This window comes from Mirounga leonina, unplaced genomic scaffold (genome assembly GCF_011800145.1).
Source record: "Mirounga leonina isolate KUSES-001 unplaced genomic scaffold, KU_Mleo_1.0 Mir_176, whole genome shotgun sequence".
Lineage (NCBI taxonomy): Eukaryota > Metazoa > Chordata > Mammalia > Carnivora > Phocidae > Mirounga > Mirounga leonina.
This window is the reverse complement of record NW_023270454.1, coordinates 28057698-28079723: the sequence shown is the minus strand read 5'-3', so window position 1 is coordinate 28079723 and position 22026 is coordinate 28057698. Positions and strand designations below refer to the sequence as shown.

Below are 22026 nucleotides of genomic sequence, written 5' to 3'. Positions count from 1 at the left end.
AGTATTTTTGAAGTGCATCACACCATGCCAACTTCATAGTAGGAACTTGATATGGGTGGCTGTTATTAAATTAGGAGAACTACCACATTGTTTCATGCCACAACTCCCTGGAACTCATATGCAATCATTTTCAAAATACAAATGAAAAATTTGTACCAAATGAGCCTAAATAACAGCCAGATCTCCAACTGTGTTTATACTATCCATTATTTGCCTCTTGCTTTATCTCATGCTCTTTGAGTTGATTTAAATGGTGACCAATATGTATATAAGAAATTTTAAAGGGTTAAAAGATCAGAAAAGCAAGATGTTTGTAAAGTATTCAGGCTAATTTAGCTGCCATTTGTCTAAGCAGCAGAAACAAAGCTATGAATTTTTTGAGAGCAAAAATATGGGGGTGGGAGGGAGTAGATAGGGCCTAAGGGGAAGTGAGGAAAGCATGAGAATAGGAAAGAATTCTAAAGTCTGCATCTCTGTATCTTAGAGAAAGAGGGGAGAAATCAGCACTAAAGAAAAGGAGAAAGAATTGCTGGAGATTTTGCAAAAATGACCAGGCTGTGTATTGCAGAAAAGTTATTCCAATGATCAGAAAATACATTGAAGAGGCTTCTAGAAAAGACAAAATAGAAGTAGCAACTCTACAATGCAATTAAAAACAAAATGTAAAGAAAAGAAAAGAAGACTGCTCATAATAGAGAAAGGGATCTGAGATGCTGAAGGCCCTTGAAGGGGATTATGTTGCAACAAAGGAAAGCAGGCTTATGGAGACGGCTTCTTGAACTTCGCTGTCTGATTCCCATTACTCTTACTCTTCAAAAAATGTCATCCATTTCTTTCAGAGAAGAACATTTTGCCAAATATGCTATTTAAATATTGATTGTAGAACATTTCCTTGATTTGAAAATATACTACCAAGATTGGCAAAAATCCAAACTATTTCTTTCTGTAGTCTCTGTCATGATTTATACAGGTGGTCCTTCTTACCAATACAAAATGGAAAGAGAACAGAATGTAAACTGCACAATACATGCAATTCCTGACAATAAAATGCATTGGCTGGAGGTATTGTGAAGGATATTTGAGATATTACTCAAGAGATTCTGATTACGTCCACAAATATATCTGAAAAATACTGTTTCTGTTTTTAAGAGGAACATTTGAAGAACAGAAAGGGAAGGTTAAGGGAATGCTATAAAATTAGTTCTTCTCATGTATGAAAAAATTTTGGCCAATGCTTCTGATTTTCATTATATTAACTTTACAGTTTAATTTTCAAAGATTTGAAGAAAGGAAATTGTTAAAGATGCATGTGCTCACTTATTTTTCTCTGCTATGTCTCAAGACCTAAAGCAGGGCCTGGAACTGAACTGACACTTGAAAAATATTTGTTACATGAATGCATAAATAAAGCCTCAAAGAAATCGAATTAGCAAATAAACTCTGCAATCATCACTAGCTGAGAGCTAACTGGGCCAGAACATCCTGAGATATAAATTTAATCTCATGGTTTAGGGCACCCCAACCTGAGTGCAGAGCCTCAATCCTGATAATAGTAAATAGCTTGGTTTAAAATCAACTGAGAGGAGAAATCAGCTTGTTCATTATGAAAAAAGAAAAGGAAACAATCTAGCTCCTTATATATTTATTGTTTCATGTATATGCCCACATGGTTATATGCATGTGTGTGGTGCATCCATCCATCCTTCTGAATCTTTCCATGATACAAACTCGGTCACCTTGTCTGGTTTAGATAGGTCTCTTTAGACAATACTGCTGTGGTGACTACAGCTGAAAAAAATATATCTAAAGCCCTAAGCAGCATGTTTTACATAGTATTTCTAGAATATCTTCAAGTCATCTCTAATAGCAAGGATACTTTTCTCAGAATTGTTAGTTAATTCCCTTTGAATCTTAAAATATGTAATGGTCCACAATTATGTATGAAAAATACTTCAAAATTAGACTCATTCTACCTCATCCCTTGATTATCTTATGCCTAAGTAATTTCGAGAACTTCCTAAATTACTTCTCTACATCTTCCCCACCCTCTCCCCCAACACACTCTCCAATCCACTCTAACACATGGCTCCCTAGCTTGAGAACTTATAATGACCCCTCAGTAAAACATGGCAAGGGAAAAACAGCTTAAGATTATTCTTAGGAAGCCATTATTCTTAGGAAAGAATGATATATCTAGTGTAAAGCTATAAAACGACAATCACCAAAACCAGAAAGCACTGTGTAGATTTCTTTGAAAATAAACGATAGGGTTCTAAGAGACCTAGTTAAAAGAAAATGGGAATAATACCAGCGAAAACACTGCCAGTTTGGACTAAAAGGAACAAGAGAAAGTTAAGACTCTTAGAAGAGGCAAGGCTGTCAAACTGCCTAACTGCAGATCTTGAGACTTCTCAGCCTCCATAACTGCATGATCAACAAGATGAGACTGGAAGCTATTGGGTTGTGAATGTGCACTATTCCTCAGAAAGAAAAGGGAAGAACGATGCAGAAGGTGATTCAGAGATCATCAGAGCTGCTATTTTCACCCCAGGCCCCGGGACAGAAGGGGTTTCTGCTGGTTTCAGTGGGCCAGGATGCTGCCACCAGGTGCCTCAGGGGTAAGGCTGCCCTCCCAAGCGCTGTGGGTAGGTCCCCTGCAGAGAGTCCTGGGGCGATGGCAAGCTAAAGGAGCAAGACCAAGCCTTGCAGCTGTGAGAGTAAAGCTGTCACTGCAATGGGCCTGGGAGATGGGACATCAAGCCAGAGAGGATGATTCTCAACACTTAAAAGCCAAAATTTGCCTTTCTATGTTTGGACTTACTTGGGACCCATCACCCCTTTCTTCCTTCCTATTTGTTCCTTTTGGAATGGAGTGTTTCTCCCGCGCCTGTCCCAACACTGTATTTTGGAAATATGTAACTTGTCTGGTTTCACATGCTCACAATTGGAGAAGAATTTTGCTTCAGGATGAATCATAGCTCAAGTCTCCCCCATATGTGCCATATGTGATTTAGATGATATTGAGATGAGACTTTGGACTTTAGATTTTAGAGTTGATGCTGGAACAAGTTAAGATATTTTGGACTGTTTGCATGGAATTAATGTATTTTGTATGTGAGGACATGAATTTGGGATGATTAATACTATGGATTGAATTGTGTCACCCCAAAATTCATATGTTGAAGGCCTATGCTCAGTGTGATAGTATTTGGAAATGGGGATTTTAGGAGGTTTAGATGAGGTCATGAGGGTAGAGCCTTCATGATGGGATTAGTGTCCTTATAAAGAGAGACCGCTGAGGGGCGCCTGGGTGGCTCAGTAGGTTGAGCGACTGCCTTCGGCTCAGGTCATGATCCTGGAGTCCCAGGATCGAGTCCCACGTTGGCTCCCTGCTCAGCGGAGAGTCCGCTTCTCCCTCTGACCCTCCCCTCTCTCGTGCTCTCTCTCTCTCTCTCTCTCACTCTCTCTCTCAAATAAATAAAATCTTTAAAAAAGAGAGAGACACCTGAGAGCTTGCTTCCTCTCTCTCCACCTCCATACACCAAGGAAAGGCCATGTGAAGATACAATAAAAAGGTGGCAATCTATACCCTAAAGAGAGAGCCCTTTCAGACACTGACCCTGCTGGCATCTAGATCTTGAACTCCCACTCTCCAGTACTGTGAAAAATAAATTCCTGTTATTAAAGCCTCCTAGCCTGTGGCATTTGTTATGGCAGCCCAAAATAACTAAGACAGACACCAAAACCCTAACCTAGATACGCTGCCTGGCAGATCAGGTAAGGGAGAAGAATGGGGGGAACGAGCAACTGCTGCTGAGAACAGAAAATATAAACCCCACCACACAAGAAAATACACAGACCCCAGTGTTCTACAGCAACATTGGCCCACAGGCTTTTCTACAATGACAGAAATGTTCTGTATCTGTGCTATCTAATATGATAATACAGTATCCATAAAGCACGCGTGGCTCCTGAGCATTTGAAACGCTGTGTGACTGAATTTTTAATTTGATTTAATTTTAATTTTAGTAGTTCCAAAAACTATTCCCTGCAGTCTCAGAGGACATTTTGAAAAACTCTTTGAAAAATTAGTTCAAATTTATAAAAGAATGAAAAATGAAGAGTCAATCAAGAGTTAATAAAGCCACCAAAGATGAAAGCTGAGGTCTCTAGAAAGAAATTTGAAGATAATAAAATCATTAGGAGAAATTAAGACTAGTGGGAAGCAGGAGGAAGCAGAATAGATGTGGCTGAGATAAAGTCTTAGATATAAAGGAAACGCTTGAGAAAATACTACATTTTGCAAGGAAAAAAAAAATACAGGAAAGTAAGCAAATAAGGAAAAACCAATTGATTCAGAGGCAGATTCCACACACACATAATAAATCTGTCTTTACCTGAGACAGAACAAATAGAATAGAACCAAAAAAATATTCAAATATATATTGTAAAAAGAAAGAAAATATAAGTATGTTGGTTCTGTGTTGTATTTCAGGAAAATCTGATGCAGAACAACCAACCTTAAGACACATCCTGAGGGTTTATTAAAATTAAAGGATAAAAAAAAAGAATTCAACATGCATCAAAACCAGAAAAGCAAATCACCTACAAGCCAGAGAAAAACAAAATAAAACAAAACAAAAACACAGTCTGGCCTCTGAAATCTTATCTGCAATGTTCAATGCCAGATGACAGTGTTACAATGTCTAAGACTTCCAAGGGTATTTTGTTTTGAAAAAAAAAAAAAAAAATTTTTTTTAAGTGTGGAACCCAAATTTTATATCACCAGGCTGTTTACATACTTAAACAAACAGAATGCTATTCACAAATGAGCAAGGCTCACTGAATATGGAACTCATGGATAACTCTGTAAAAAACCATTTGATGAAGCCAGTCAGCAAAGAGATGAATGAGGAAAACAAACAAAAACCTCAGGAATGAAGAAGCTGTAATTGATGGTGGGCAGGAAACCCATTCAAATATAAAATTAATGCACCTGTGACAAAGTGGAAACCAGAAGGTAAGTATTAAGAAGAGGAACGTGTAAGCATGATAAATATTTTAGAAGTTGGTTTGTGAAGGAAAGAAGTGGGGAGGGAGGGGGGATTTAAGAGCATGAACATCTTTACCTGTCATAGGAAGAACTCATGATATACTTTCTAAATTTGATAAGTTAGAAAAAGACTTAATTACCTTAGAAACTAATCATAGATTTGGCGTCGGTTGCAATTACCAGAAAAGCTATCAACACAGATTAAGCTGAAGCAAAAAGGTGAATTAAGAAAGGACCCTGAGGAAACCAAAAATCGGAAGGGACCCCCCAGAGCAACTAAGGCGAAAGCGTCAAAAGATACCGGACGTCCCCATCTCACCCGCCAGCACCTCTGAGAGTTTATCTACATTAAATTTTCTCCATTCGCACAGAGGAAAAGTCTGACGAAGAGCTCCAGAACATTACCCTTTACTGCTTTAGGCTTGGGTCTTGGTTTCTTTTTCTGCTTATCCGTTCTAAAATCCTGAGGCAAGTTTTCTGAGTGACCTGCTTAGGTCAGGTGTTCAATTTTGAGCCAATCAATTACGACAGGAAACAGAGCTGAAGAAAGAGATGTGATTGGCCCAGGGTTAAGTCACATGTACTCCGCTGAACCTATCAACTGTGGCCTGGACGTCCTGGCAGAGGTCAAGCGAGTGGGGTCGGCGGGACGGGGGTATCCCCAAAGGGGAGAGTTACTGGATAGAGAGTAATAGATTTAGGTCAAGTTGGCCTCAAATATGCTCAGAGTTACCAGCACTACTTACCGAACAGCTCAAATTTCCTGCTTTTGTCCAGTTAGTTGTGACAAAGTGCAAAGCCCTTCAGAACTTTCTTTCCCTCAGGTACAGAAATAGAAACATCCAGGCTGCCTCATCAGGTTGGTTCTCTAGGTGTTTATGGGGAGCAAAGCCCTCCTGCCAAGCTGTGGTGGACATATGCTGTGAGAAATCGACATTTATCGCTTTAAGCCACTGAGATCTGATGCATTTTGTTACTCCAGCATCACTTAGCCTACCCTGTCGATAGTCCATTCTTTTCTTCTATTTCCGCTGTGATTCCTCACTGCCTCTTGGCTGCTAACTGCATCACAGCGGAACAAGTCCGCTCTGATGCACTTTGCTACTCTTCTTCCCTCCTGCTAGTAAGGAAACACCCTCCACTTCTTTTGACCCTCTGTCAGCGGAGGTTCCCAAAGGGCTGTAGGGTCCCTGGTGAGAATATGGCTTCTTTATATTCCAGGCAATCTTCTCAAAGACGGCAGATACTGGGCCCCGGGACAGACGAAGGTAGAGCGCAGATTTTTAAGCACTTTTACTTCAACCATCATCCATTCCAAAATTTTTACCCTGATATTTAATTTGTCATAGGTTCCTAGATTAATGCTTCACTTTTCTAAAATTTTTATTTCAAAGCTGAATATGTCTCTTCCGCCTATCATGTGGCTTCTTTTATTGATCTCTTTCTCCAAACCATCAGACCTCAAAGGGCTCTGAGTGATGTCTTACAGTGTGGCAATACAGTCTAATACAAGGACTCTGACAGAGGAAACCTTCATAAGCTGAATGTGAAGGACAAAAAAACAAATTAAAAGGTTTACTTTTTATGGAAGACTTTCTATCAATGAATGTACTGAAGCACGAAGAACTAATGGTTCTCAACCAGGGAATGACTTTGCCTCCTAAGAGGACATTTTGCAGGATCAAGAGACATTTTTTGGTTGTCACAACTTGAAGGCATGTTACTACTGACATCTAGTAGGTAGCCCAGGCTAAAGTCGACTTCATTAGGAATTTGTGTCTTTAATTAGGACTTTGCTACTTCGGAGGCTGCCGTGTCACTCCTCCTTGAACACAACATGCTATCTCTACTTGCAACCAACCGTAAGTACGACAAAGGAAATGACACAATACAAGTAGCAAATAGCATTGTCCTAAGAGTCACCAAAACTCAGGTCCTATATTGTAACTCTCACTTGTTACTTGATTAAAAGTGGAAGGTTGACTCTTAAGAGAGGCTGTAAATTATTTCCTCATTCTCTTAAGAAAGACCTGAATCTTGCAAGCTTAACAATAATGTATTCTCACAAAGTTAGAAAGGATATCTGAATCACAGTTGATTTTTTTTTAAAGTTACTAGGAGGTAAAAAAATAAATGTTGACCTCCATTTTAATACCCCTGAGGTCCTGAAACAAGGATGCAGAACAAGATCTCTTGTTCTCCTAAACAGAAGTCGAGCCAATAACATAGGGCACTTCATGAGCCAAATAATGTCTGGTGTCCTGGAGCTAAAGAAAATGTTGGCACATCTTGCAAAATCACAGCTGTTTCGGTCTCATTTAGTGACTGTCCCACTCTCTGCAGCCCAGTTTGCCTTTTGAAATATAGCACAGCTAGCTATGCTGCAGCATGTGATTAAAGCAACTGACAAGGGAGGTTTTATTTTTTAGCTCTTTGTCTCAAAAGCTTTAGAAATCTTGACAAGCACTGCTAAGAAACACAGATTACTTTTTTAGAAAGAAGATGCATAGAGATTTCTTAATGTGCACATGATTGTGCACATTTTTATCAAGAAACTAAATGCACTTTGGAATCATGATGGTAAAAAGGTAGCTTTCTAAGATAAAAAAAAAAGTTGAACTAATTTAATCATACACAGTGCTGTTGTTAAGAAAAGATCTCTGCGACTTCACTTACCATGTGCATTTTTGTAGGTTGCAAAACAGTCTGCCAGCAAGCCCTTCAGAGTCAGACCTTTGAACTAGATAATCAACTGATAACCATTAAAAAAATTAAAAGGTTAAATGAAAATAAGCTCCAAATGCTAATCACATGGTACCATTCAGTTCTCCAATTATATAACTGTGTTTTGAAAGATTGCTAAAGTAAAATTTTCAAAAAATTTAACATCATGACTCTCAAGCAAATAAAATATGAGTCTGTGGTCAAAAGTTTAAGGCAAAATTTTCAAAAAGGTAAAACAGCAATTCCTATGTAAATGTAAAATGAACATACATCAAAGATTTTATTTAAATAATTCATTAGCGAGGGAACCACTAAGATGGTAAAACCATTTCAAAGAGTGTTTCAAAAGCTAAGGTAATATTAGGATAAGATTGCTGGACTAGATATAAAACTGGTTAATGTCCAACAGGATAATAAACTGTAAAGCCATTAGAGTTGTCTTTTCCACCAGGCAGAAATTATTTGCGTCTCTATGGGATAAAAATCTATACGTTAACCTCTGCCCTACAACATTGTTAAGTAGACCATTCAGTACAAAAGCAAGGCCAGCTTTGCATTGAAAGAACACTCAAAAATCTCTTCTGGCTATTTCCAAGTGTCAGATAATTTTTCCAGTAAGTCAAATTATCTTCCATGAATGAAAGTTCTTAATTCTTGATGATACTATTTTTATTTTTATTTTTTTAAAGATTTTATTTATTTATTTGAGAGAGAGAATGAGAGAGAGCATGAGAAGGAAGAGGGTCAGAGAGAGAAGCAGACTCCCCACCAAGCAGGGAGCCCGATGCGCGACTCCATCCAGGGACTCCAGGATCATGACCTGAGCCGAAGGCAGTCGCCCAACCAACTGAGCCACCCAGGCGCCCGATACTATTTTTAGAGAAAAGTCTTTATCATCTTTTCTTGACCCACGTACAATTTCCATATCATATTTTCAGACTAGTGCCCTAAGTGTGCCTTCCTTTGTTCTGTGCTGAGATAAACATTAGAATTTCCTGAGATACTATGTAGATAAATCTACATCTAGGTTATTTATTCATTAGATATAATGTAATATATATTTAAAGATATGAGGGAATAAACAGGCTATTATACAAGTTCAGAGATTACAACTTTTTTGAGCGTAAGTCTAAGACATTTTATATTTTGATAAGTTCCCCAGGGTGTCTAATAAACTTAATAAATATGACTGTTATAAAGATAGCCTTAACTATAATTCTAAGACTCACTCCCAGCAAAGAAAAACAAAAATTAAATAGTCTCTTACAGTTTGTGATAGCTGTTACCTAATTTGCATACCACTTAAGACAATGCTCTTTGTATACCAAGAGAAAGCATAAGATCACTAGGAACAATATCAAATATATGCATATACAAACACAATCCAATAAAATTCTTAATTGTTCAATTGTTTCTTTTATCATGGACAGTGGTAGCAGTCTTCTGTACTTAAATTCTGAAAATTAACCCATGTACAAAAGAAAACCCATCTACCAAATAAAAAGCACACATCTTTAATTTCTAATATTTTTATTACAGACTTTTAAGATATGTATTTATTTTCATATTATCAGCCTAAAGAAAATAAGTCACAAAAATAAGCTTTTGTATGTCTGCCAAGGTAAATTGTTCTACTTCAAATTTATCAAGTTATAAATAAACCACATAATATGCTTATGTGAACCAAACCACAGCATAATCTGAGTGCATTTGAAAGGCACAGAGTACTCTCATTGTTTCAATAAGAGAAAAGAAGAGCATTACTTAGGATTAAAAGCCTGGCCCTGTAGCTATCCATTATTCAACAATAATATGGCATGAATTATTCACTGATTATAAAACAAAATACTGTGTTAAAAAGCAAAGGTGACTAAAATAAACATGTGTTCCTGGACCTTTCATTTAATATTAAGCATGTCAGAATACCTGGAAGCAAATAAACAAAGCAAGACCCACATAAGGGAGAACCAAGCTGCCCAAAAGCTGTGTAGCTTGAGACGCAACATTAAAGGTCATTTTTAAGGAGACTGGATTCCCACCACTAATTTCACAAATTTGAATAAAGATGATCTATTCCATAAAAAGCTTATTAAAATGCGAGTATGCCACCTCGATAAGACAAGGTATAAGGCAACTTGACAAAGAGTTCTTTCAAGTCAGTGGCTCAAAATAGAACCTGGGTCTCCAAGCTTTTGTTAGGCTTATTTTTTATTAAAATCCTGATTAATGAGAGAAAAAGGGATCTTAAAAAGCCCAAAGACAGCAGGTAAAAGTGGAGACTCAGGAGAGCCAAAGAGTGCACAGAATGTGTGGAATCAGAGAAAGGAACTCAAAGGGATAATGGAAGAGAACGGTCTGAAGACCACGTCTCCAAGGGTCAGCCCAGCAAATAAGGATGCTAAAATGTAGTACTTGAATGTGAGCCTAAGAAAGTTATGCTTAGACGATCAAATCCCTCTCTCCTTGACCCGTCTTCTCTTCTAGTTACCATGTGTTGTTTTGACATTTTGCCCCTATACATTTACATTAGTTAGAATCTATAGGTATATATTAAAAAAAAAAACAGTCTTTATTGTAATGTCTTTAATAGTTCTAATTTACAGTGATATTAAGTGACTCGATTAGAACACATAAAATGCGGTGTTTTAGCAATAACATACAGAACTGAGAAAACAGAGAATTGAATGCATTACAACATCTTAAATTATATTTTTCAACTTTCAGGGAAAAAAGAAGTCAGTATATCAGCTTTTAAATAAGGAGTGGGTGAGGTGGGTGTGGGGGAAATGATGACTTGTTCGAGATTTGAAACCTCTGTATGAACATCTGTCATATGTGATGACATGCATATCTTCCCAGGACACAAAGACCCAACATGTGAATACTGTATGTCTATGTCCTATGCTTAATTAAGAAGTTGGCAGAGGGATGGGCGCCTGGGTGGTTCAGTTGGTTAAGCGACTACCTTTGGCTCAGGTCATGATCCTGGAGTCCCTGGATCGAGTGCTGCATCAGGCTCCCCGCTCTGCGGGGAGTCTGCTTCTCCCTCTGACCCTCCCCCCTCTCATGTGCTCTCTCTCATTCTCTCTCTCAAATAAATAAATAAAATCTTTAAAAAAAAAAAAAGTTGGCAGAGGGAGTTTGGGGAAAATTATTTGAAGCTTAATGTTGTCCAAATTCACTGTTTTAGTTCTAGTCATGTGCTTTCATTGAGGAGAATTGAAAAGAGTCAGGTTTTAATTTATTTTGTTCATATTTCTCATATTAGAATAAGCTAAACAATATATTTAAATGCACTCAATATCTAGTTCTACTGTCAATATCTGAGCAATATCATTTAAATCAATTTAAATATAATTAGAAGAAGTCTGAAGAAAACCATTATTATTAAGAAAATATACAAAAACTATAGCATATCCTTTGTAAAAATGACAAAATTTGTTAAAAGAACATCCATTAAAAAAAGGCACTCTATAAGTATAGTTTCAAATAGGTAACTTATACCTTAAAATTGTTTAATGTCTAAGCTACTAGACATAAATTGGACCAAAATTGAGAAAGCAAAACTCCCTAACACATAAAGGAGGAAACTGTGATTCTTCCTTCTCAGATTCACAGAGATGGCCAGTCATTTATAGATACAATAGAATATATACTGGTGCTTTTGTAAATAACCCACCATTTCTATGCAGAATTATGGTATACCCTGGTGTTTTTGCAGATCACATGCCTCAGTTTTCCAATGCAGAACTGCCTCTGGGTCATATTGGGATGGCTCTGTTTTAACAATCAGCAACTGAAGAATGTCAGTTCTTGGTCAGACCAGTCAGTATGGCATAAAATATGCTTTGCTGAAGGAGTCAGCACCTCTGGTTTACACTGTTCTGTTAAATGGCATGACAAATGTTTTAACAAAGCTAGCTGGAATAATAATTGCAACCATTCTGTATAATCAGATGTTGAGACTCACATGATCCAATGTTAGAGAAAAATATGAACAAATATTTTTTGAGGAGTATGTTTTTTAAAAGGTTTTAAGTCTGCTTATCATGCTCAAACCCATCATATACACTTGGTTAAATTCATTTATTTTATATATTCATTTACACTGCCTCATTCCTAAAAAGACTTGAGGTTTGTGTACTTGATTTTAAAACCAAAAACAAAAAAATGCATAAATATATCTAGTATTCTAGCCAGAAGATCCTTTTATTCATTCATAGGTAATACTTTGGCCCCATGTGCATTGATGTAAGTAAGAAGGATTTTGGCTCTCTGCTCTATGACATCAATAAGCTTTTCAATTCCTTGTCTACCTCCTTGACTTTCCCAATAAACTTTATCAAGAAACAGGGACTGAAGGAGTTTCTGCCGTAAGTGCTGGCTCTTCAAAACAGAAACTGCAGATTCGGGAAACCTGAGAAGATAAAATGATATTTCATTTTTAGTAATTGCTTAGAAATATTATGCCTTACCCAATTGCTTTGCCCTTCATTAATCTGGCATAAATCACACTATCAAGTAGTACCTGGAGAATGAAAACATTTTTGTCACTGTCAAGCTGACACTTCTCTTAATAATAATATACTAGAAGAATATGTTTCAAGGGAACTGAATTTTCCATGTTGAATTTTCCATTGATAACTTGGCATACTAACATCTTACATAAAGTCATTATCTGTAGGCAAAGAGAGGCACGGAATTAAAGAGTTCTGTTAGCCCGGCAAAAATACTTTCCTCAATCTTAAGCTCCATTTCACCCATAGAAACCACTTCAATCTGTCAAGTAGAAGAGTATCCTCATAAGTGTCAATGTGGGGTTTTATGCAAGAAAATATGAGAAGCAAAATGCTGACAAATGCATGACTGAATTTAATGTGAAATAATCCAAAATGTAGGTAGCAAAAAGAGAAAGGAATCATTCCATAATGCCCAATTAAATAAAGAATTATTTCTGATTCAGATTATACTTCAGGAATTCTGAAAATCTGGGAGCATTTTACTAAATTGGAATATTAAAGTGTTTTTCAAATAAATTTAACAACACTCAAGTTTTAGAGCCAGGCATTCCACAGTGACCCATCTCTGGAAAACCTGAGGCCAATTTGGAAGGGTCCTTGTTGAACTACCTTAAGAGAGCACTTTGTGCTTCTTGCTCTGCATTTAGAAAGTAAAAACAAGGGGTCTAGCATGTACATTATCTGAAGAACTTTGTCAAGTTTCAAGTTCAAACTCATAAAGAATGTTTTGCTGAATCCTCAATTGGCCCATCCAGCTTTCTTTGAAATACTGATGAAAGCACAATAAAAATATTGGGGTTGCATAGTAAATTTCGCATAAACGTAGTTGCTCCTTAACAACTAAAACAGGAACATATCCTTGTTCGAGGAATACAGTTTGCCCAAAGTTTCAGGCCTCCTAAATGCCTTTTCCAAATTTCAATGGAATGAGCTAAGGGTGGCATTCAGGGAGCATAAATGCAAGGGACCCAGGTGCTCCAATGCTGCAGAAAAACCAGAGGCCACAGAGCTGGACTCGCTTAATGAGTCTGAGTAAGTGTGGAATTAAATAATGCTGATAAGATGCTCTGAGCTCCCTGAAGACATGTACTATATAATTTAGTGGCCATAGTATTAATTAAGTAAGCATTTTTGCTCTATGAACTATTAATAATCCATGATTTATAAATTCTATGACCCTTCAACTAATTTAGCTGTGGTAGAATGTATGAGATAAAACTGTGAAATCCATGGATCTCTTTAGTGACTAATCCTTTTCATAAAGGAAAAGCAAAAAATTACCTGTCTGTGCATTACATTGATTAATAGGAAAATTCTATGCATAAATCTGGGCTAGCAGTGTCTTCATTTTTGCTTTTCAATGTGTGACTTACTTATTCAAAAAAAAATTAACTTTACATTCATTACTCCTCATATTGCATTTAAAGTTAACTTCTTTGAAAGCATAAAGCAGTATTTATACTCATATGAATGTATAGAACAGATGGACCATATTCTTAGGCACTCCTAATTCCAAGAGAAAATTTAGAGATTTAAGAAGACCCCAAAATATCAACTCAGTAAGTGATGCCTTTGGTCAATTTTTCTACACATAAAATTTCCTTAGTTTAGTCACATTAAAGAAAGAATCTGTCATATATTCTACCTTCAATCCATAAAGAGATGTAAGAATGAGTATTAACAGGGCAAGATATGGCAAAAACTCATGAAATTGGGGCTCATGAAACTCTCATGAGAACAGTATTGTCTCTAGTCCTGAAAGTACATAAAATCCACACTACCTGATTAGAAGTGCTAAGAACAACTAATGAAACACACTTCAGAGCGTTGTTACCAAGACTAATAGTAACAGCATGAACAGACACAAGTTACTGCAGAAAAATGACTGGACTTGGATTTGGAAGATTGGGGTTCTACTCTCAATTTTAGAGTAGATGTGCTCTTCATGTGCTCTCCACCAGTCACTTAGCTTCACACAGCTGGTTAACTCTTTCACTATTGCACCCCTCTATTTCCAATTCTCAAACATACCCCAGTGTCTTGGTCACTCTGATTTCTGACTAGGGTAGGAAGGCTATGAAGAGTGGCTATGACCTGGGGCCTAAAATCCAGCCTCAATCTTTGTAGCTAAGGTTGAATGGCCCAGACTCTATAGTGGGTTCCTGCCACTATTAAATGCATTAATTTCCTTTATTTCTTAATACATAAGCTCAAGATACTTTTCTCCTTGGTCTATGGCTACTGGAAAGATTTCCAAATGCTCAAAAACCCTCCTACCTGAATTCAAACAGCCGCTGTCCTTTGATACTGTGCCCTAATTAGAAGATTAGCTCTAATTTCCCACCACACTCAGAGAAGTCTCTTGAGTTTATTATGCCTTTGGACATCCTGCCATGTCAATATCTGTGAGTCTGTTAGTCCCCCTGCCCCATGCCCTGATAATGGAGCTCCTGCCACCTCCTCATCCCTACTCTGCCAGTTCCTATTCCTAAGGTCCCTGCATGCTTCCAGCTTTACCCACATGGATTTTCACAGTGAGGGCCAAGGAAATGTAGTGGGAGTTTTGTAGGTTGCATGGGTTGGTGACACTTGACACCGTGGCTGCAATCCTGTTCTATTCTGCTTAGGTCTGGTTCCCATTTCTGGGCCTCCATCCCCAGATTCCACATCCACAATTCCTTTCAAGGGTTAGATCAGTCACACATAGCATTTGAGTTTTCTCAAAACCTTTACTACTTATTTAATAGAAATGTGATGTCCCATAGATTTTACTACATCTTAAAACTTACTCTTTGATGCCTTCTAACAATTTGAAGTTTAAGTTATCTTCGCTTCTGTCAAAGAAACCCTTGTTGTCTATGAAGACCAAATGCCTTGGGTCATGCTTTCGCTGGATAACGTGTGCTAGAGCCACAGAATCTTGGTGGTCACATTTTGGCCTCAGTCCATTCTGTACACAGGCATCTTCCTTTCGAGGTCGGAATCCACAGCAATTTGTATCTAAGCGATTATAAATCTGAAAATGGAAAGCGAAAACAAAATCCAAGATGCTGAGTAAAAACAAAACTTGGGAAAGTTAGATTTCTGGAGAATTAGTGCTTTCTAAATAGCTGACTTTCTAGAATCTAATAAGGCCAGGCTCATTTAATTAAAGGCAACTGTCAGAGTAAGTCCAAAGTTCATATCCTTCTGACTCAGCCATGGTTAAAAGCATTTCCAGCTTCTAACAGCTCTAACGTCAGATCATCCAAGTTAGACATCTCCACCCTTAATATTCAAAGTTCCCACTGACATCATATGTAGACACATGGCCAGAAGAATCTCTGACTCTATTCCTGACAGAAGATAGAAACCATTGCACTTTTATATAACTATAGCTTGTTTTTTTCCTTGAGTTGGGTTATAGAAAACCTGAGTTATCTCAGTGGCTCTAAAAGTTTCCTGCATCCCCTAACCAATCTGGACTTTAGAATTACACTATCTAACCTGAAATAAGTAACATAGTACAAATCTTTTGAAAAGATGTGACATCCAATAATGATACAAAAACTACTACCCATATGGAGCCCACAGCTAGATTCTAAATAAGTGAGCAGGATGAACAAAATTATTGGGCCCAGTGGGGTTTATTATGGAAATAGGGTTTCTATCCTATAGAAGAGGTAAACAGATTAACGAGAAAGGGGGAATTGTGTTATTTCCGTTTCTCTTGGGCAGGAAAGAAATAACATTTATTAATCAGGGTCAATTAAAGCTTCAGCTTAGGAATTAGATAAATTTCAAGTCAAATCTCTGTGACCTTGTGTAGATTCCTTTACATCACCGACTCTCAATTTAATTACCTATATAATGGGAATGGTATTATGGCACTGTACCTCGTCAGTTAGTAGGAAGATTAATGAAAATGTTTATACACAATCCAGCCCTAACCCAGGCATCTAGAAGATACTCAAAAAAATGAAAACAGTTATATTGTTGAACCCACACATATACACTATATAAAATGATTTACCTCAAAACAAGCTTCCAAGACAAAAGGCAATTTCTCCATATTAATGAAGACAAATTGAGTCTCAGAGAGGTTGAATAATCTGCTCTGGGTAGAATACAGGTAAGTAGCAAAGTTAAGATACAGACAGCTATATTTGTCTCCAAAATTGCCGTACACTCATGATTCAAAAGACGGCTGGCCATAACACTGTCACTTTTATTCCTTTGGCACTAAATTCCCATTATTTCTCTTCCCCTGTTTTTATAGATCCTGTGGGGCTAGCCACTCTAGGAGGTCAATTGCTCAAGAAGGAATGCAGAAAGAGTAGTGCCAAAGTTTAGCCTACTTTGAAATGATCATTCATTCATTCATTCATTCATCCGACAAATGTTTATTGAACATCTTCTCCCATCTATCAGTGGGCTAGGCACCAAGGCAAATGTTGCCCATGGTCATTACCTCCCCCCACCACTACTCCCAAAGGAAAATGAAGTGGTCATTTAATCTTGCCTCATTACCACAGCAAACTTTAAGAACTGGACAAGTGACCTTCCTCTCTGTTTTCTGTACATAAGTGAACTTTGTATCAAATAGCATGTTTTGAGAAACAGGGATTACAAAGAGGTCAGCCTAAGCCAATTTTCTGTGATGTTTATGTAAAACCAGTCACATGGGACAGGGGTGGTCAGTGAGCCAAGAAGCATTTGGATAACACAGAGGGTACATTGCTGATCTACAAGCAACCTACAGATAAAGGAAGGCCTCTGTCAGGATTGGTTCCAGGCAGCTGATCCATGGGGCTATAAGTCTAAGCAATGATTTATCCAAAAGGTCACACAGGCTTACTGCAGAGAACAGTAAGTTCCCACTTCTGGTTAAAGTGTCTTTGTCTGACATGAGGACAGGAGTTGCCTAAAGGTAAGCAAGGGTACCCCAAGCAAATCACTATAGGTTAAATGACAAAAAGCACAAATAAGAACTATTAGAAAAAATTATTGAATCCTTTCTCTTCAAACAATTTGATTCATTTTGTGTAGTACCTTGACTGCCTTTGAATCTAAGAGAAATCAAGTGACATATAGAGATTGCATCTGGTTGGCAGTTATTTAAGTTAAGATCAGAGAGTCAGGGAGAACATGAAAAATAACCCTTCTAGAAGCTGCTTCTCACCCAATCTCCCCCTCCTATAAACATTAGCTAATAATTCCCAAAGATTCTCTATACCATGCTCCAACATCATCATATGTTTATAACCAGTTATAATGACATTATATAATAGAAAAAAAAACAACCCTATTTAATTTTGACCACAACATGCAAGGTCTGTTATGTTGGATAAATGGTCAGAACTTAAGTTTTAAGGACTAATCTATCAACCACTTCATAAATGGTACCCTGAACCCTGAGCTTTTTCTTCACTGTTGATTTCATACCAGTGAAGAAAGGACTAAAACCTATAGCGACATTTCTGTTGTTTCTACAACAAAGCCATGAGTCAAATATATTAATGTTAAATAATAAGCACATTAGAGTTTAGACCCCAACTTTCAGTACTCCTATAAATATTATACTTTTCTATTTTTAAACTACAGGAGAATGTTAAAAGTCAGAGGTGGAAAAGACCGATTTAGGTCATTTTTTTATTGCCTTCCCAGCATTAGATTGTTTCCTACAGTGTATTTTTAAAGTGCTTTGTCTGATCTAATTTTGAATCACTCAACAGTCTGTGATGATTTCACCACTTCCCTAGCAGACTGTCGTTGTGCCATTCAAGTCTAACAGACCTTATTATTAAAAATGGGTGTGTGTTCAGCTGAACTCCTTGTCCAGAAAATGTTCACCCCCCACCTTCTATTCGGAACTACACGTGAAGTTGGTGGGTATGTTAATGCATGTTGAGTGTGTGTGCGGGTGTGAGCATGTACACCTACAAATATAGAATCAGACTGTAAGGCCTCAAATAATCTGGGTTTCACTTCATTTTTCTTATCCTCTAAGTGTAGCAAATTATGTCTTTGTATTACTGCCCTTGTCTAGCAAGGGTTTAAGTAGCTCTTAAATCTTGTTCCCTAGCTCTTCTCAGAATTTTGTTTATAGTCTTCCTTTTGAATTCACATTCACTGTACCAAAAATATTTTGACCACAAAACCATAACCCACTCCCTTAAATTCAGTGCCATGTTGCTGGGCATTTAATTTAGTTATATATTGAATATATTCCTGCTTACTTCCAAGAGAGTTAACGGATTTTTTTAAAGCCTAATAAAGCATATCCTAGATAGCTATGAATCCATAATATGGTTTCAGTATATTTTTTTGGCGCACACATTAAAACAATCATTTCATTTAACTACTGCATAATTAAGCACTGTAGTTCACATCCACGGGTCTGCATCCTTAGATAATTATCCTACAAAGAAGATTCATTGGGGGTAAATCTTATCAGTTAAGCGATCGTGAGTATTGATGATCATTAATGCAACTTGTTCAAATTCACAACCTCTCACTCTTTAAAACAAGGAAAATCTTTTACAGAGTTGATCTTCTGAATCTTAAGATGACTACCAACCATCATTTTCTGTAAAATTGCTCTTTCCTCTTTTAGGAAAATATATCTTTTCCATGTTTACCTAACTAAAATTATACTCAGAAAAATCCAGGTGTTCCAGCCAAATTTTTTTTTGTTGGTGGGAATATTTTTAGATATACTGCCTTCTTCTAAAATTCCTTTTTTTAATTCCACTTTCCTTGTGGGGGTGTTGCTTTTGCCTGCATGAAGAAAGTATCTTTTGAATGACTCAGTTATGTTTACGGAGCCTAAACAAGGATGCCTCTGCTGCACTGACCAGCTCTCCAAAGCCCCGTAGGAATCTAGAGAAATCCAATGACTTTCCACCCTTTTGCACACCACCCATTCGAGCTCTGTCTTCAAAAAGTGGCCCTATCAAAGCGATGGCTTCAGTGGGACTAAATGACTAATTTCAAGCAATGTCTGAACAAAAGCAAGAAAAAAAATACTCTAAAAGTGCTGCTAATATTAATGAAAAACATAAGAGCAGTCATTTAGCAAGTGTTTAGTATGTGCCAGGAACTGTACACTTAATGCTTTACACATATTGTTGCATTTAATGCTCACAGCAACCTGAAGGGGTAGGCGCTACCAATGGTCCCATTTGATAAGTGAAGCAAGTGAGGCACAAGGAGACTGGGTGGCTAACCCAAGGTCCCTCACTTCATAAATGACAGAACTCGGGATTTTAACCCAGATATTCATGCCCTTTTCCATCCTGATTATATCTCTTGTGCATAGCCAAGGTGATAGTGCAAAAAAAAAAAAAAAAAGCAAGTGCATTTGTATAGAATACTAAATATCACTATATTCAATAAATGCTGGTTATAAGGTTTCATCAGAAATACAAAAAACGGTACTGTAGAAGTTCAGGTAAAAACGCATGAAGGAGAGGATATTACGGTGGTGTTTTGAGAGACAGGAAGTGTTAGCTGAAAAATAGGCAAAGGCATGAAGGTAGGAAACCAAAAGACATCTTTAGAAGAACTGAGGGTACATTAGACCAGTGCTTCTCGGACTGTCTGTAGTGAAAGATCAGGTGGTTTTGATTTTTCTCTCCCTCAGCACCACAATCCATATGGAGTGTGTTTGTTAAATGATTAATAATAATTTATTACTAGAGAAATAAGATTTTAAAAAATACTAAATACCAGCCAAATATTTGTTAGAATCAACAGATGAAATTCGTCTACCAAATTGCTATCAAAGTTTCTAAGTGCTTATTTGCAATTTTTGTACTTGCCATGAACTAGTAAATTGGCAGGGTCCTGGAGTCACACTTTGAGTAGGACAATGAGAGACGGCGCTGTCAAGGGTTAGGGGAACGTGAAGGTAGGTAGCAGAGCAAAAGGTGGATAAGAGTATTGTGCCTACAAAAGAAAGCCAAATTTCTGATGTGCCTTCAAGTTTCTATCATTTTCTCACGTATTGCTGGAAGGAAGGTCAAAGGCAAGAGAGCAGGGCATCAGGGGGAAATGTTAAAAGAACCAAAACTGAAGGGAACCAAGACAGAGCACACTTGGAAGCTGAAGAGAGAATAAAATGAAGATGTTCTTCCTCACATAGATTAGAAATTCCCCTGATCCAAATCTTTTTCTCATTCAACTCTTTTAGTTAAATTACATAAACCTGTAGATGTTCCTACCGCAGTTTTTGTACACCTCTTTAAGGGGCTCAGTGAGCATATGTGTGTATGTATGTGTGCGTTTCTGGTTGGTGAGTCAATATCTTAAGATCTCACCATCTCTCTTTTTTTTTTTAACAACTGATAATTTATTAAAAAGGTTGATTTAAGCATCTGCAATGGTGACTTCAACCTCAACTCCTGGCTCAATACTGATGGAAGTAATCTGCTTAACAATCTCAGAAGGACTGTACAAATCAATGAGTCGCTTGTGGATCCTCATCTGAAAACGATCCCAGGTCTTAGAACCTTCACCACAAGGAGTTTTTCTTGTAGTGATTCTCAGAGTCTTGGTAGGCATCCGAACTGGTCCTTTCACTTGGAGATTCTTTTCCTTTGCGCCTCTGATCAAGTCAGCACACACCTTTTCCAAAGATTTTACGTTGTGGCTGGTGAGAGTAATTCTAATTCGGTGAATCATCACCTCCGGTTCCACGGGTGTCTTCCCAGTGTCTTTAAAAGCCATGGCTGCTGCGCGGCTTCCTGACCGACTTGTTCCTCGGTGAGAGCGAACAGCGGTGAGTCAGGAGCAGGAGCGGGGCGTCCAAACCTCCGCTATAGCTGCGACCGCATCTTCCTCAAAGAGCCTCACCATCTCTTTTCAAGCTATTTGTTTTTAACTGCTTAAAAATTGCACCTTTACAAGGAAAACCGTACTTTTAGAAAGTTTAAATGATGCAACAAAACACATAATAAGTGGAATTTAACAATTTACCATAGTAACTCAGCCAATACCTGGCACATAGTAGGCACTTGATAAATGTGTATTATAAAAAGAATCGCTGAGAGTTGGTTACAAGAGCCCTGTAAGTCAGTTTAACCAGAAAACCCTGTTTTCTACTGGGAAGAATCAAATACAAAATAATGGTGGCATAGGAAGACATGGGTCTTTTTAAGGTAGCATCCAGTGAATGGAGTGGAAAAGAAATAGGAAGGGAGCAAAAAATGGAACTGCCTGTGCTTGTCATTTTCTCTTGGTTGGCTCCTTTATGTGCGTTTAATTTCACTAACCGTGGACCATGATCTGTTCTATCCCACAGAGAGTCTGCCATAACACACCTTGCAGGCAATAGGCATTTGATAAATACATAACAAGCAGGTGGGACAGAAATAGCAATAGGGCATCCTTTTCTATAATTAGCAGTGTTCTGGAAGATTCCTTTGTCTCCCAGTTATCACATTGGACATCTCATTTGTTTTTAGAAAATGCATCGGGAAAAAAAGGTCTCATTGTCTCATTTTCAGCAATTATTTCAAAAAGGCAAAAAGACACTGAGGATTGCTACCATTATCAGCCCCACCCTAGGTACAGAGAAACACAAAAACATATAGACTTACTTATTTATCAGCTAATAACTCACATTGGAAAATCCTTCTATGCACATGTGTCTTGATGTGAACTAGTGTATGGTTACCATGTTACCAGCGAAACTAGATGGATCCCTGTAGTCTAATGAATGTGTGAAGGTAGACCAGATCATAGAGA

The 22026-nt window shown here is 37.6% G+C and overlaps 2 protein-coding genes across 3 annotated transcripts in view; both read right to left on the bottom strand.

The window, feature by feature from the left end:
* Window positions 1–11038: 11038 nt before the first annotated feature.
* The window catches only part of GASK1B (golgi associated kinase 1B), a 47539-nt gene continuing 36551 nt past the window's right edge, over window positions 11039–22026 (bottom strand). For both annotated transcript variants that reach the window (XM_035022832.1, XM_035022831.1), the window contains exons 4-5: window positions 15087–15313; window positions 11039–12194 (exon numbers count right to left, since the gene is read on the bottom strand). In XM_035022832.1, coding sequence (XP_034878723.1) covers window positions 11987–12194; window positions 15087–15313 — 435 coding nt within the window. In that variant the 3' untranslated portion in view covers window positions 11039–11986. The remainder of the gene's footprint in view (window positions 12195–15086; window positions 15314–22026) is intronic.
* Window positions 19918–21502, bottom strand: LOC118022205 (40S ribosomal protein S20-like). Its single transcript, XM_035022833.1, has one exon. The coding sequence runs from the start codon at window positions 21004–21006 to the stop codon at window positions 20647–20649; it is 360 nt and encodes a 119-aa protein (XP_034878724.1). The 5' UTR covers window positions 21007–21502; the 3' UTR covers window positions 19918–20646.

Bases quoted from the DNA above. Each gene is read 5' to 3' on its own strand.
- LOC118022205 (XM_035022833.1), bottom strand. From the start codon at position 21,006: ATGGCTTTTAAAGACACTGGGAAGACACCCGTGGAACCGGAGGTGATG.